Source organism: Orycteropus afer, unplaced genomic scaffold, assembly GCF_000298275.1.
Source record: "Orycteropus afer afer isolate SDZICR_OR568_19922 unplaced genomic scaffold, OryAfe1.0 scaffold00172, whole genome shotgun sequence".
Lineage (NCBI taxonomy): Eukaryota > Metazoa > Chordata > Mammalia > Tubulidentata > Orycteropodidae > Orycteropus > Orycteropus afer.
In genome coordinates, this window is record NW_006921759.1 from 6,093,494 (window position 1) to 6,109,347 (window position 15,854).

The 15,854-nt window shown below is 41.4% G+C and overlaps 1 protein-coding gene across 1 annotated transcript in view; it reads right to left on the reverse strand.

Annotated features, from left to right (window-relative positions):
- BMP3 (bone morphogenetic protein 3) overlaps positions 1-13,142 on the reverse strand; it is a 40,859-nt gene extending 27,717 nt beyond the window's left edge. Inside the window, exon 1 of the mRNA XM_007946831.2 lies at positions 12,818-13,142. Within this exon, the coding sequence (XP_007945022.1) occupies positions 12,818-13,142 (325 nt within the window). The remainder of the gene's footprint in view (positions 1-12,817) is intronic.
- Positions 13,143-15,854: the final 2,712 nt, after the last annotated feature.

Consider the following 15,854-nt stretch of genomic DNA (forward strand, 5'->3'; position numbering starts at 1 on the left):
GTTAGCAGGCAAGTGTCTTAGCCACTATGCTACCAGAGCTCCCTTAGCCACTATAGCTATATTCAAATATCAATTGAATGAAAGAATGAAAAATGCTTTAGTGTTTACTTTTACTATTCTTCTGAATTATTCAGATATTTAGGGTTTGGAGTCGTCTGAGAAAATTGAGATTTTTTGTAGCAGCCATACTTTCTTATTAATAACAATAAACTGATATAATAATAGTAAGGTAAAAAACAATAGCTGGTTTTATCAGGTTAAAAAAAAAAACAAACAATTCTACGTATTTAGGCTGCAGATAGTGTTCAGGTACCAGGAAAAATAAACTGTGAAAGCCAATCAAATTATATCTAGAATTGCATGCTTTATTTTGGATGTCCTCAGTACTGAAAATACTATCAAGTATTTTCTTGATACAGAATTGAGAAACTAGGAGAATAAACAAGTTGAAGAGTCTAGAAATTATCTCTTACAAGTTGAATTATATAACTAGATAATACATGAGCTGGAGGAAGGAGATGAAAGGTTTAGCAATGACATAAGAATTGTCTACAAATACTTGAGTCATTGCTTAGAGAGTAGGGTTTTCTTTTTAGTGTTTGTGGTAGTTAAAGTCATGTATCAACTTGGCTGTGCCATGGAGCTGAGTGGCTTGGCAGCTGAATGTGGTTATTCCCCATGATGAGATCGTAATCACCCCCACGGTGCAGTCTGCTGTGAGCACCTAATCAGTTGAAGGGGAGTTGCCTTTGGGGTGTGGTCTTCTGGTATTATATATGAAGAAGCTTTGAGAAAGGTCTCTAGCTTTTTGGCACATTTGGATCCTACATTTGGCTTAGTCTTCATCTCCAGTTCCTGGATTTGAATCAGTGGTCCACCATTTGCCTGCCAATTTTGGAATTGTGTCATTTTACCTGTTAAATCTTAGGTTCCTCAGCCTCAGCAGCCAGCAGCTGCGTGAGTCAGAAGAAACCTCTACCTTGCTCCCGTGGGCCTGGACCAAGAGACGGAGCCGTAACCCAATCGAGCCCTAGAGCTGGCACTCTGAATTCAGACTTCCAACCTCCTAAACAGTAAAAGAATAGATTCCTGTTAGAGAACTAAGACAGTGCTAATGACAAGAATGAATTCTAACAGTGATGGTTGAATGGAAACAGACTCCAAGGCAATATAAGTAATGATTTTCTACTTATCTTTTATTAGCCTGACTTACCGTGCTCTGTCTGTGGGGCTGTGCAAACAGAAACTACCAAACCCTGTGTCACAGAATTGATTCTGACTCATAGAGACCCTTAAGGACAGAAAAGAACTGCCCCACAAGGTTCCTAGGCTGTATAAACCTTTATATAAGCAGACTGCCACGTTTTTCTCCCTTGGAGCGTTTGGTAGATTTGAACTGCCCCAAGCCTTTCTCTTACCAGTAGAGCACTTTAACCACAGTGCTATCAAGGCTCATTAAACACAAGATGTTGTTGTTGTTGTTGTTGTTATGTGCCGTCGAGTCGGCCCAGACTCATAGCGACCCCTCCTTGGGTTTCTGAGGCAGTATCACTACGGAAGTAGGATTGCCCAACCTTCCTTCCGAGGAGTGGCTGGTGGGTTTGAACCGCCAGCCGTCTGGTTAGCAGGCAAGTGTCTTAGCCACTATGCTACCAGAGCTCCCAAACACAAGATAGGTGGTCATAATTCAAGGCTATTACAGGATGATTCGTTTATGATAAAGCAGAGTGTGAAAGGTGAACTAGATAACCTCTCAGATTCCTTTCAAGTAACCACAACAAGCTTTATTTCTCAGCTCTTCCCAAGGAAATGTTTTAGATGTCAAAACATAACTACCAATAGGTGGTGCTCTTTTCTTACTGTTTGCTGGCACTAGCAAAAACTTGGATTTTCCTTGCTGGGATAGAATTAAATAGATAGAAATAGATAAATAGCAGTTTAGTACTTGTCACTGGCATTAAAATGTTATTTTGAATTTTTAAGGAATATAATATCTGACAATAGAAAAAGAGTTTAGAACTCAGTTGAGTTTCTGAACTAGACATACTTTCTTTTACACACTTGTGAGGACTTTGCCCCGGCTGCTGCTTCTCCCTGGAATGCCCTTACCCACCCTTTTTCTTCTTGATAGCCCAGATTATTTTACAACAAAGCACAGGCACCACTCCTTGAGGCAAACTTGTCCTGACAATCTACTCTTTCGGTTAGGACCCTCCCCCTATTAAATATTCATCACACTGTTCCACCTTTCTAAGACTATAAACTCTTAAGATAAGGTCCTAAGTTACATCAGAATCTTCAGCCCCTAGCATAGGGCTTGACCCTTAAGTGGTACTCAAAAACTACTTTTTTATGAATAAACAACCCCTCCTAGGGTTTCCAAGTCAATATCACTACGGAAGTACATTGCCCAGTCTTTCCTCTGAGGAGTGGCTGATGAGTTTGAACTGCCAGCCTTCAGGTTAGCAGTCAAATGCCTTAGGCACTATGCCACCAGAGCTCCCAATTTATTCATAATAATCCAGAAATGAAAGGCCATAGTGATTAGCCACCTAGTCAGTAACTCGTTCTAGAAAAGAATCTGGATATTCTATTCACAGTATAGATTTCATAAGAACTTGATTTTTAAATAAAGGCAGACAATTTATTTCTATTCTCATATGAAAAGAAAGCACTTGCACTTGATGAAACCAAGGACTCACCTCTGAAACTCTATCTAGCTCTGACTTAGGAGCAGTTGGTGCTATTGTAATAGGTCAACTTCTTTCAAGGAATAGCTGAGGCGGGTGTCCAGGCAAGGAATAGCTGAGGCGGGTGCCCAGGGAGTGGTAAGTGGAAGTTCACCTTTGTGCTGGCCCACACAGAAGGTTTTCAAAGTGAGTTAGAGCATACAATGGAAAGCTTTCTATGAAAAGTCTGATTTTAAAACAAATAGATTAAATGAAATCTTGATGATTAGTTAAATCCCCAGGAAGCAGGAAAAACATTTTAGTCATGCAGAAAATATGTAAGTAAGAACAACTTTTCTCCACTTCTTTCTCCAACAAAGGACAGCTGCTAGAAATGTCAGGGTGCCTAGGATTGAGCCCATGGTTAGCAGTCACTGGCTGAATATTTGACGCTGATTGTTGACTGCAGTTTCTCTACTCTACCTTCCATTTTCTGGCAAAGGCAAGATGAATTTTCTAAAGAGAACAAAAAGCCACAGAATTTTGTTTTCCTTGCAGAATTCCAAATGACCAAGTTTTATAATATCTCAATACAACCACTGTCTATGTCCAAAATCTAAAACATGGCCAAAGATGATATAATGTATGTTTTTCTAGAACAAAATGTTCATGAATCAGTTCATCTTCTCAGCCTCCATCCACAGGCGTTTCTAGACTGTGAGCTCTTTGAGGGCAGACCTGTGCACTATTAAATCTTCATATTCCCACTACCTTGCACAATCTGGAGCTCTTATAGCCTGGAAAATATCTGTTGCATTTGTTGAACGAACAACTGTGTAAACTCAGTGGGTTTGAAAGTGTTTCCTACTTAACACCAAAGTGAATAAACTTTCAGATAGGTCCAAGTTTCCAAAGTCAGTAAAAGCCCTTCTTGGGTATAAGTACCACTGAGTTTTTGTTCTAGTTTATTAGAAGAAGAAGAAAAAAAAATTATTAGAACAGGTGTACATAAAAGAGAATAGTATTGTCATTAAATATATAAATCGTACAATGCATAGTGAGAAATACTTTCATGGGGATTTTTTTTTTTTTAAAGGATCCTTTGCCTGGCTGAGAACTTTTCTACTATCCCTTCTTAAGCTAGTTGCTTAAACATTTAATTTAATTAAACTGAAATATTTACTGAGTGTTTACTATGTGACAGTTCTACGCCAGGTCCTCAAAAAGAAAGGATGAATGAGATACTTTTGGGGGATCTCTGCCCCAAAAGTCTTGCTTTGTAGGTCTTCCTCCTTCTAGAAAATCTATTAAGCCCTGCAGACTCCCTGCAGCTATGAGAGAAGAGTAACAAGTTTTGATTAACTTACACTGAAGCGTTGGGAGGGGGGAATGTCTCATATAGAGAATGTATCATTCCAAAGTAAAAGAAATTTACCATTATATATAAGTTAATAAAACATTTGTCCCTTGCAAGGCTCACTAAAAGGACCAAATGAGACCAGAAATAGCACCACCAATTAATCCTATACTTCAGACACAAAGTATGATAGGAAATACTCAAAATTCTAGGGACATGAACTTAGAGCAGTGTTTCTCAAATTTAAGTATGAATTACCTGACTGAAAAAAAAAGACCAAAAAACCAAACTCAATGCCACTCATTGAGTCAATTCCAACTCATACTTTCCAAGGCGGTTAATCTTTACAGAAGTAGATTGCCCCATCTTCCTTCTGCAGAGCTGCTGGTGGGCGGACAAATGCTTTAGGCCCTGTGTCACCAGAACTCCTGAATCATCTGAAGGGCTTGTTAAAACACAGATTTCTGGGCCCCATCCCCACAGTTTGATTCAGAAGGCTGGGGTGGCTGGAGGATTTTGATTTCAAACAAGTTCCCAAGTGATTCTGATGCTGCTAATCCAGGGACCACACTGCTGAGAATAACTGACTTTGAGAAATCACAAACATATCTTTCATATTACAGACAAATACATATTTTCAACATTTGAGGTATGTTTAGGGCTTTGTGAGAAGCTATAAGGAGACAATATCACAAAATATTAAGAATATCTCATTTATAAAGAACTTTTAAGTTTTTAATGGATTTTCTCATTTGAGTTTCTATGAGATAGGCACAGTAGATACGATTTAATCTACCTGATAGATGAAAAAAGAGAGAATAGCATTATTAGTTAAAGTTATTAATTAGCATTTCAGCCAAGATTAGAATTTAGATCTCCTAACAGGTCCTTGAGAAGCCCTGATGGCACACTTGTTAAAGCACTCGACTGCTAACCAAAAGATCTGTAGTTTGAACCTACCAGTTGCTCCGTGGGAGAGAGATGTGGCAGTATGCTCCTGTAAGATTTACAGTCTTGGAAACTCTAATGGGTACTCTGGCTCTGTCAGGGATTATAAACTTGAAAAGAGGCTTTGCTTTTGTAGGAAGGTGTTGTGGGGTTAGGAGAGATACAGATACCAGCCATATTTAGGAGCAGAATCTTTGATGTGGTGAAAAAGTGTGAAATTGTTCAGTACAGATTAGTAAGTAAACACATGTAAGCCTATGCTTACCTTGAATTTTAGGTGATCAGACCCTGGTCACCAGGAGCATGTATTACTTTATGTACCAGTATGCTAGAACACAACCACTACTAACTTGTGAATATAACCATTGCCATTGAGTCAATTTTGATTCATAGAGACCCTATAAGACAGAGCAGAACTGCCCTATAAGGTGTCCAAGGTTGTAAATCTTTATGGAAGCAGGCTGCCCACATCTTTCTCCTGCAGAGAGGCTGGTGGGTTTGAACTGCTGACCTTCCAGATAGCAACCAAGTGCTTAACCACTGCACCACTAGGGCTCTCAACATGTGAACAGACTGCAATTTTATGGACTGCTAACTATAAAATGTAAAAATACAGATGCAAGAATGAGGGTTCTTTAGTTACACTGTCATCCTGTCATCATTTACCACAGGCCAGAGTAGACATAAGGAGCCCTGGTAGCTCAATGGTAATACACTCAACTGACAACCTAAAGGCTGGTGGCAGCCAGTGGGCGCTGAGGAAAAAAGACCTGGTGATCTGCTCCTGTAAATACTTATAGCCTAGGAAATTCTATGAGGGCAGTTCTACTCTGTCATATAGGGTTGGATCATTAGGTGTACAAATTGGCTCCATGGCACACAACAACAACAAATACTTGTGTCACTTAATTAATACTATGTCTATATTTCCATTAAGGAGATCTGGTAGCACAGTGCCTAGGGCATTTGACTGCTAAACAGGTGGTTGGCAGTTCAAACCCACCAGCCACTCTGTGGAAGGAAGACTGAGCAATCTACTTTTGTAAAAATTTACCTCCTTGAAAATCAAAGGGGGTCTCTTTGAGTCTGAATCAACTCGACAGCAGTGAATTTGGTTTTGGTTTTTATATTTGCACTGTAAAAGTCTGTTTTCTGGGTTTATAAACAATAATAAAAATTCACTCTGAATTGAAACTTGGCATAGCAGAGTTCAAGCTGAGACCTTTGTGATGCCAAATTTCTTCCCACTACTACCACCAAAGTAAAGTTAATTAGATACTATCTGATTACTAGGTTATACACATTTAATAAGTGGGAAAAGCATTAAAAAGTTGGGCTGAAAAAGTTCCGATGTTGCAGCACTAATTCTCACTAACCAGTAGAAAATATAAGCAGAATAAGTATAATTTTTATTTTATCTAATAAATACAACAACTAACGGGGAGTATATAAAAGATTTGATGTCTTTGTAAATGTGTCTTTCATCAAAGTATTAATAGATTGTAATAAAACATTAACAAAATGATGTGTATAATCTCTATTAAACTTTTTTCCTAAATTAAACAGGTTTTTTTTTTTTTCACCAAAGCATATCTATCATGACATTGTTGTTGTTGTTGTTATGTGCTGTCGAGTAGGCCCCGACTCATAGCGACCCCTCCTTGGGTTTCCGAGGCAGTATCACTACGGAAGTAAGATTGCCCAACCTTCCTTCCGAGGAGTGGCAAGGTTGGGCAATCTACTTCCGTAGTGATACTGCCTCGGAAACCCAAGGAGGGGTCGCTATGAGTCTGGGCCAACTTGACGGCACATAACAACAACATAGGAGCTCTGGTAGCATAGTGGCTAAAGCACTTGACTGCTAACCAGAAGGCTGGCAGTTCAAACCCACCAGCCACTCCTCGGAAGGAAGGTTGGGCAATCCTACTTCCGTAGTGATACTGCCTCGGAAACCCAAGGAGGGGTCGCTATGAGTCGGTGCCGACTCGACGGCACATAACAACAACATCATGACATTATGAAAATTAATTGTACAGAAAGGAGGCCTGCTGGTGCAATGGTTACACATGTGGCTATTAATCAAAAGGTCAGTGGTTGGAACCCACCAGGTACTTCACAGAAGAGAAGACCTGGGGATCTGCTCCGGTAAAAGTTAAAGCCTGGCAAATCCTATGGGGCAGTTCTAGTCTGCCCTCTAGGGCCACTACAAGTTGGAATCTACTTGAAGACACATGACAAAACACCAATCCTACAGAAGGTGATAATGAAAGATAATTCATAAAGACACACAGAAAAGGAAATTTAATAAGCGGCTCTAAAATCACATACAGGGAAGTTTACACCATGAAAGCAGGAAGATAGTATAATGCCAGTAGGTGTGCAGTGTAGTCAATTACCTTTTATGGCTTTTCTGGGCTTAAGTCTTTGTAAACTCTGTGGGGGAATTTGCCGTGAGCAACTGAGGCTCTCCTGATTGTTAAAATTATCCACCGGGGGTATTTCTGTTGAGAGTGGCATGAAGCAATCTTTTGGGAAGTTTGCTGTCTCTCAGGTGTATAGAGCTCTGATGTTGGGGTTGGTTAGTTTGCCACTCTGCCAGGGTCAAAAGGAGCCCTGCGAGAGGCAGAAGATATCTCTCGCTACTAGCTGGGGGATGCGAGAGATGGGCATTGCTGAGAGAAAGACACGAGAGACATGCATTGCTGAGAGAGAGACACGAGAGATACGCTGCTGGGAGAAAGACACAGAGAGACAAGCTCTGCTGGGAGAAAGACACAGAGAGACAAGCTCTGCTGGGAGAGAGACTGAGAGAGACTGGCAGCTGAGAGACGGAGAGACGGAGAGATTGAGCGTGTTCCTGAACTTCAATCGTAGCCTGTTTCTTCCCTAATAAACCCCATAATCTATGAGTTCTGTGTGGCCACTGTTGCAAATTATCGAATCCAGTAGAGAGGTGGTGGGTGCTGTGGGAGGAACAATTGGTGTCAGGGTTGGTGAAAGGACTGGAGGGAGGTGGCATGTCTGGCCTCACAGGGATAGGCCTTGGGCTACTGATGGTGATTCTGTCTTCTGCTCATGGGGTTAGAGAAGGTGAGAAGATGTGACTGTCTTGTCCCTTTGGCAAGGTGCCAACCCGAACAAGTAACAGTAAACACCCTTAGATACATACTAAATGAGAAATAAGAAATGAACAGTATCCAGTTGTGTATTTAGTTTTAAGAGTCACCATCACAATTACTCCCATAACTTTTTCAAATCACCTAGTCAGTAATTAGATTGCAAAACCCTGTATACAATCTTCTTTTATAGTCTTTTCAAGGTGGTAAAGCATGACTCCCTTCTAATGTTCTAAGAAACAAAAGTATCAAGTTTTGAAGAAAACTTTGAATTCTTCACATCTTTCATGCTAAATTAGGAACCTTTTAAATCAGTGTTTCCCTAAGTAGACATCTCAGAAGCCAATCCTCTAAAATACTCTTTTGGGGAGAAAAGTCTCCCCTCTTAAGAGAATTCACTAGCATTTCAAGAGCATAAAATGTCCCATAGCAAAGAAACCTGATCATTTTGCTATAACCCAGTATTTCCAAACTTATCTGAGCATAGAACACAATTTTATATAATACCTTTTAACGTCTTCTAAAACCTCTTTTTGTGAAATTTTCTCCTAGAATATTAGACAGGCTAATAAAAATTAATAGTGATATGACCTCAGTATGCTTGACAAATTGTCTCAAAAATACATTAGGATGCCCATGTCTTTTTCCATAAAAGAAAGGGGTTGGGCTTGCTTTCTTCAAAGCCTCTTCAAAATAGAGAATAATAATAATAAACATTCTACAATTCTAAAGTGCTTGCTTAAAAGCAGAATTGACATTCATGCACCTATTTAATTTTTAGGAAAATCTGAAGTCAGTCAATCAAGGGCTTATGAAATTCCATGCCTAGATAAAATGTATGTAAGCCTTTTAGTTATTCTTAGCTATATGTACACATATTCCCTGAGTAAATTATCTGCTTAGGGGATTTTTTTTTTATTGACCTTTATGATCTCTTGGTATCTTTGAATATGTCTAACTATACTACAAAGCTAAATTTAAATTATTATTTATATAATTTATTCTCTTTCTCCTTTCCATTAGCAAGATAATCAAGAATTCATGGTATTATGGATTTTTAAATGTCAGAGATTATAAAGTTGTCTTGCCTATTACAGTAAAAACTTCATTAAGGGCTATCATGCATTCAAAGTAGTGTATAATTCAAAGCAGCTGCTCATCCAGCACTCCCTCTGCAGATGTACTATTGTCCTGTAGACAAAAACATTAGATAATCAGAGCACGATTTCATTTCAAACCTAGTTTCTAGGTGCCAGGCATTTCACGGTAACTCTGTCTTCATAGAGTTATTATATCCTCTTACCATTGAGCCCATCAAAAATGATTATTTCCCACTGGCACACGGTTGACATTGGCACAATCATTCAGCCCTTAATTACATATTATCTTTTCCAAAACCTTATATTTCAGCCATGTGCTTCATAAACACATCACAATAATAATTATTTACTTTCAAGTGTTTTAGTTCATGGTAGGAAAGAATCCCTCTTTCTGCATTTAAGGGAAATATTCACTTGTGGATTTAGACCACTTCAATTTCCTTTCCTTTTACCTACAAAGTTGTTTTTTTTTTTTTTTAAGGCATCGCATATCCACTGAAATGTAGTCTTTTGTATTTATATGTCATAAATTAAAATAGTGGTAGTTTCTTCATAACAACACATGTATTTTAAATCATTTCCTATAGAACTTCATTTTACGATTAAAAAAATTAAGTGACCATGGGAATGACAGGAACGTAATGAACATAACTCATTTGTCTTAAAGGATCAAAATAGGAGACAACCTCTGCGAACTATTCTTCTTTTATTAAATAGTAGCCAAGGACAATCTCTTAAACCAAGATTGAAATAAATACTGATTTCATATCCCTCTCGTTTTCCTCCAAGATAGTGTGTTTTTATAAGGGTGGAATACCCTGTCATCAATATTTTTGTGAATTAACTTTACAAAGGGTAAAATACAACCTATCTTTATGTGAGCCCATACATATTACAAAAAAAAAAAAAAAATGTAAGTGCTCCAAATTACGGTTTTGGCACACCAACTGAGTAACGTTAAGGGAGGAGAAAAGGGGTTAGCAGAAAGTGTATTTAGGATGAATGCCACCCACCATCAAGTAATGGTTTAAGTAGAAAGTAATCAGAGGGAGACCACATGAGCTAAATTTCAACCAAAGATATTCTAGGTTTAGAACAATAAATAATTTTAATCAGGTACATTCCAAGGAGCAAACAGGGCTGTAAGGCCATAGCTTAGCCTGGATAAGCACTCTGAAACTCTGCCGGATCAGCAACCACTCCTATCTAAACCCCACCCCTTGGCCTGCTATTAAAATCTGTAACATCTTTGGTGCAGAGAATAGAGTAGCCCATATGTTGTGAAACCTAAACACGTTGGGCTAGAAAACAAAACTAATTTATTAATGAAGAAAGTATCTTTTACCTATATCAGAACATATGTCATAAGGTGAAGGATGTTATGGAAATGCTGTTATGGATGAAGCTGGAGACACAAACATGAAAGCCTATGCACCTTCCTGGAGTCCTGCCTTATTAGAGCCAGAACTGCCTTATAACAAGTTCTTTTTAATGTGTTAGTAACTAAACACTCTTGGAAGCATTCCAACACCAACCACCTCTCCAGGAGTCTCCAATGTGGTAACATGACACTTAAGCTTCCACAAAAACCAGTGTCTACATTTGATGAATAAGTCATTAATCTTTGAAAAATACAGAGGATAAAACAATGGGACTTTGGGGCATGTCTTACTATTTGTTTTCCTATTTGTCACTTAGGATAGTCTCTAGGATGCTAAAAGAATTACTTCTCTTATCAGGGCACACACACTTGTATATGCCTCAAACTGAAATTTCTAATTTCAAGGGGATGTCTGGTCTAAATATCAGAGTTTATTATTTGATGACATAAGGCAACAGTAAGGCTGATAAGGGACATTGAAATTATAAAGCAGTAAATGAACTGAAGTCAATGGGGATATGGTGGCTAAATAATACAAATCTGTATCAATCTCCCAGTCTTGGTTCACTCAGCCGAAAACAAACAAGAAAAACCTGTACAATGTGTATGAATAATACAAATTCAAATTCTACCTCCAAACCACATGATTCATACTAAAAATAAAACTTATTGATACAGAAAACAATAAATAAATACTGTTGGGTGTCCCAGTTACCCTCAAGGGCTATTTCCAAGAAAATGAGTATCAGGGTAGGAGTGATATGAGTAAGTATCTTCACCCAATTTCCTTCCAATCCCTGCTTCCTCACTGTTCCTTCATTGAGCTCTGGCCTCAAAGGTGCAATAAAGTAAACAGCATTCACTGGTGTGGTCAGCTGTCAGGACAGCCTCATGAAGTGGCTGGATGCTATGGTTAACCCAAAGCAGGTTTCTGTCTCCTTAGTGGGGCTGGGTCCTCACAGATCATGATCATGGTTTTAAGAAGAAAATGAAATCTGGTTCAGCTCAGACTCTAGCTACAGACTTCTGCATTAGAAACCATAATTCATATTTATTGTAAATGTCATCATACCTATGAGCTCTAGAGTGTATTTACAGTGTCAACCTAGGGCTTCCCTTGATGGATGCTTCAGTTTTCCTTTTTTTTTTCCCCAGGAGTCCTACGTATCAAAGCTCTGGGAGATTTCTTTTTAGTGATTGTGACAGAATTGATGGAGCATCAAGGGTTGGCCTCCTTACTTGAAGATTCTTGGCTGTTTTTCAACGTTTCACTGAAGACAGGCTTTGCAGTTACACTTCCCTTTATCATGAATGTAGTGAACTAAAAAACTGTGTGCATCCTCAAAATATATAAACAGAGTTAGTGTCCAGGAAACTTTCCTTCAAGCTGTTAGCACAAGAGAGGGAGGCTGTTAGCATAAGTTATAAGCTTCACCACAGGGGTTAGCAGAAACCTTGTTAAGCCATGAATTTCAGTCTGTAGTGATCTGTGTTGAAAATCGGGATGAGCAGCTTTTCATCAGTGATTCCAAGAGATGTTTATATCCACTACCGTTGCGCGCCGCCCCCCCCCCCAGCTCCTCCCAGGGTGGATGGTACAACCCCTCTTTGCTTTGATGGGTTTTAAATAGTAACACCCAAGCACCTGGTTTTGTGTACTTGCCACCAAGGACCATCAAGTACAATGTGTTAAAGAAACCTAGTAACACAGAGGGCCCAAAAGAGTTAAGAAGGGCTGTAAGATGCGAAGAAGAAGCGACTATCTAAAAGCCAGGGCCAGTGTGACTTCTCTCTCTGGGGCCAAAGGGTTGGCATAAAATGGCATATGCCTCTGGATAAACATGGCTAAAGCCCAGGCTATGGGAATTTCCGGTGTCCGATTTAGGAATCATCCCCATGAGGTACTTCAGGGGTGTTAGAGACTCCCAGGGCAGGAGACCTCCGCTGGGCATGGGGTGTCGATCCTTCCCTTTCTCCCAGTAAATACTCCAGCCAACTCGCTCCACTGTTCCGCGTCCTTATCTCCACTACTCTTTCTCACTTCGGACTCCAAAACCAGGCTTACCACGGACGCTGCTCGCGAAATGCGGGCCAGGACTACACAGAGGGGTCCGGGAGGGTTGCCGCGGAGGGTGGGAAAAGGTGCCTGCGCACCACCATTGAGCTGAGGGCAGGCAAGGAAGTTGTGTGGCGTCCAGGAGAAAGCTAGGGCAGGACAGCTGGATAGGGGCGCCTCGGGCACTCACCTGCTGCTCCGGCTCTGTAACTCCGAATTGTGTTGCCTTCCTGCAGAGGCTGGGGGCACGGGGACCCAGATCTCCGCTCTGCGGAACCTGACATCCGCACCGCCTCGGTCCTGCTGCCGCGGCTGTACCTGTCATAAAGCCTCAGCATGTGTTCCGACACCTTGTCTCGCGGCTGCAGCTCGGGACCGGAGCCACCACCTGCCATGCGGTCGCTGGGCACAGCCTTGCGGAGCTCGTGGAAATGCTGCTTTAGTTTTTCTCCCTGTGCTAGGGCCACGCAGAAGCACCCCAGCCACAGATAGAGAAGCTTGAGCGCCCCAGCCATGGCTAGGTCCCGGCGCTGCGCGTCCGCTCAGTGACTTGCGGGAGTACACTCTCTGGAGGAGCGAGGACCCCACTGCAGAGCCACGGGTTGAACCAAAAAAAAAAAAAAAGAAAAAGGGGGGGGGTGGGGAGAGAGCGTTCAGAGCCTGGGAGATGGTCTGAGCAGAACAGCGACAAGCTCCAGTTTTTTGCGCCACCGAGCGCAGAACGGCAGGTGGGCTCTTCGACAACTGCGCGAACCTCACTGCCGCGGGGCTCTGCGGGGGCCGACTCCACTTGGAAGCTGAGAGAGAGAGAGCTGAGGGTCCCGGCGTGTGTGGCCCGAGTGTTTTCAGGATCTGTTTCTACCCTCCCTCCTGGTTTTATTTTCAGGAACACCCAACAGGAGCAGCCGCGCTGGGGACGAGGACCAGCACTGACGTTGGGCGCAGTGGCGAAGCGTGGCTGCGCACAGCGGTTCTGGAGGCGCTCGCCTTTTCCAGGGATTGCAGGAGCCGCGGTATGGCCTGTCGGAGTTTTGAGTGTTTGCGTGTGTGTGCGTGTGTCTGTATGGGTGAGTGTGTGTGTTTGCGCGCGCGCGCGCGCGCGTGCGGGAGGTGGGGGGTGGCAGGCGAGAGAGCGAGCGAGACAGGGAGAGGGAGAGGCTGAGACTTCGTTGTCGTTTTCTGGCTGATCTGTACAGTCCACAGTCTTCCCCTCGCCCTCGTAGGCAGCTCTGATCTGGCTATAGCTGAGAGAAAAGCTAAGTGGGAGGTAACCAAAGAACCAGTAGGGGGAGGAAAAGAAGAAGTACAGGCGGGTGGTTGGGAAAAGAAGATCAAGGAAGAAAGAAAGTACTGGAGAGGTGTTATTATTATCTTCTAAATATCTTAAAAAATGGTTGTGTCAAGCAGGTGGGCAGAGGAAACGAAGTTTCTTTTTGGCTTCTTTCTGCTCTCCTTGCCTCCCCTCCCCCATATCCCAAACAAAGTCACATTGGGAACCCCCTCCTTGTGCCCTTTCCTGAGCTGCCTTCTGACCAAAGCTGCTGACCTCTGCACCTGTGCCCCATTTCCATCCCTTCCTGCCTCTTGGAATTTACTTATTTCTTCCTCTCGAACTATCAGTTTGGCCCTATTCATCTTCCTCAAGAAGAAAAAGATGTACGAATCTCTTCTACCTTAAAAACAAATAAATGAAAAAGCAAACACAAGATAAACACCTCTCTTTCCCTTTCTCTCTTTCTCAGAGTCTCTCAAGAGGTTTTCTGCAGGATGGTGCAGTGGTGATGAAACATAAGGGCTTCTAAGTTTGAGACCCTAGAGTCCACAGGAGGCTTTCACAGTCACCACCTCTGAGGCTCTCTCTCATTTTTTTCTTGGCTGCAAAATGGAGACTTCACTAGCTAACACTCTAACCTACACTGTCATGCCCTAAGCACTCATGCTGTATTTTTCATATGTATTATTCAAAAAAAAATTTCACAACAAACACCCTTTTACAAGAAACTGAGGCAAAGGATATACAACTGAGGTGACAGAGCTGTGCTCCAAACTCAGTAACTCTGACTCCTGGACCTAGGCTCTTAATTACTACACTACTAGTAATGAAATTCACGTTTAAACTGATGTTTCAGTGTGACAGTTCATGCTATCTGGGTGCAAGAAAACTTAGTTAATGTCTGTCTGTTCCCCTGTGGGGAAGTGGCCCTTACTGGGTTTCTATGTCTCCATTTCTCCTTTTAGCGTTTTGTTTGCATGAAATTAGAAAACAGTTCTCATGTGACCCATACCCAGGCTTGCCTTTAGTAGGGGGCTCAATCCCTTATTCCCAAATGTATCCCAAATACAGAGTACATTTTCCCTATTAAATCACTTCTCAACCCACTGCAGTTCGAATTTTGCCCTTAGCTATCCCCAGAACTATTTTGCAGATAAAAACATACACTTCAAGGGTGTTTATGAGGATTAAATGAGATCATGTATGTGATCTTTGCCTGGCATGAAGAACATAATAGCTTTTGTGATTAATAATGAAGACCTAATTGCAAAATTCAGTAGGCCCTGGAAACTCTCTCTCTCTCTTCCATTTTCCTCTGTGAGTCTTCGATTCTTTTTGTCCCTCCCCTGTTTGCTCTTTCTCAGTCCTGTGAGCTGTCTGCTCTTTTTTAGGTCTACCTCTTATGTTCTTCCTAACTTAATACTCTGGATTGGAACACAGCCAAATTTGAAAGAAAAAGCTTCTTCACTTTTGCTACTTAGGTGGTCACATCTGACCTTAAGTATATAGTTCTGAGTCTTCGCAAGCCTCTGCCCTCATTGCACAAAGTTCACCCTATTCCCCTATGAAACTATCCCTGAGACTTCCCCCTACTTAGCACAAGTGCATATCTCTATTGCAACATCTACTGTTCAGTACTCAACATAATTTTTCATTTGAAGGAGACCATGATACAGGTGTTGTAGTGAACTACATGAGTTTACTGCCTGTTTTCATCTCTACCTAGCTGTATATACATCCTTTCTCCATGGCTCTGTTTTCTCATTCAAGTTGTAAATGTCAAATAATAATTCCTGCTTCACAATGTTGCTATAAGCAATAATTGGATAGTCCATGTCAAGGGATTGTTGTTGTTGTTATGTGCCGTCGAGTTGGACCCGACTCATAGCGACCCCTCCTTGGGTTTCCGAGGCAGTATCACTACGGAAGTAGATTGCCCCATCTTCCTTCCGGG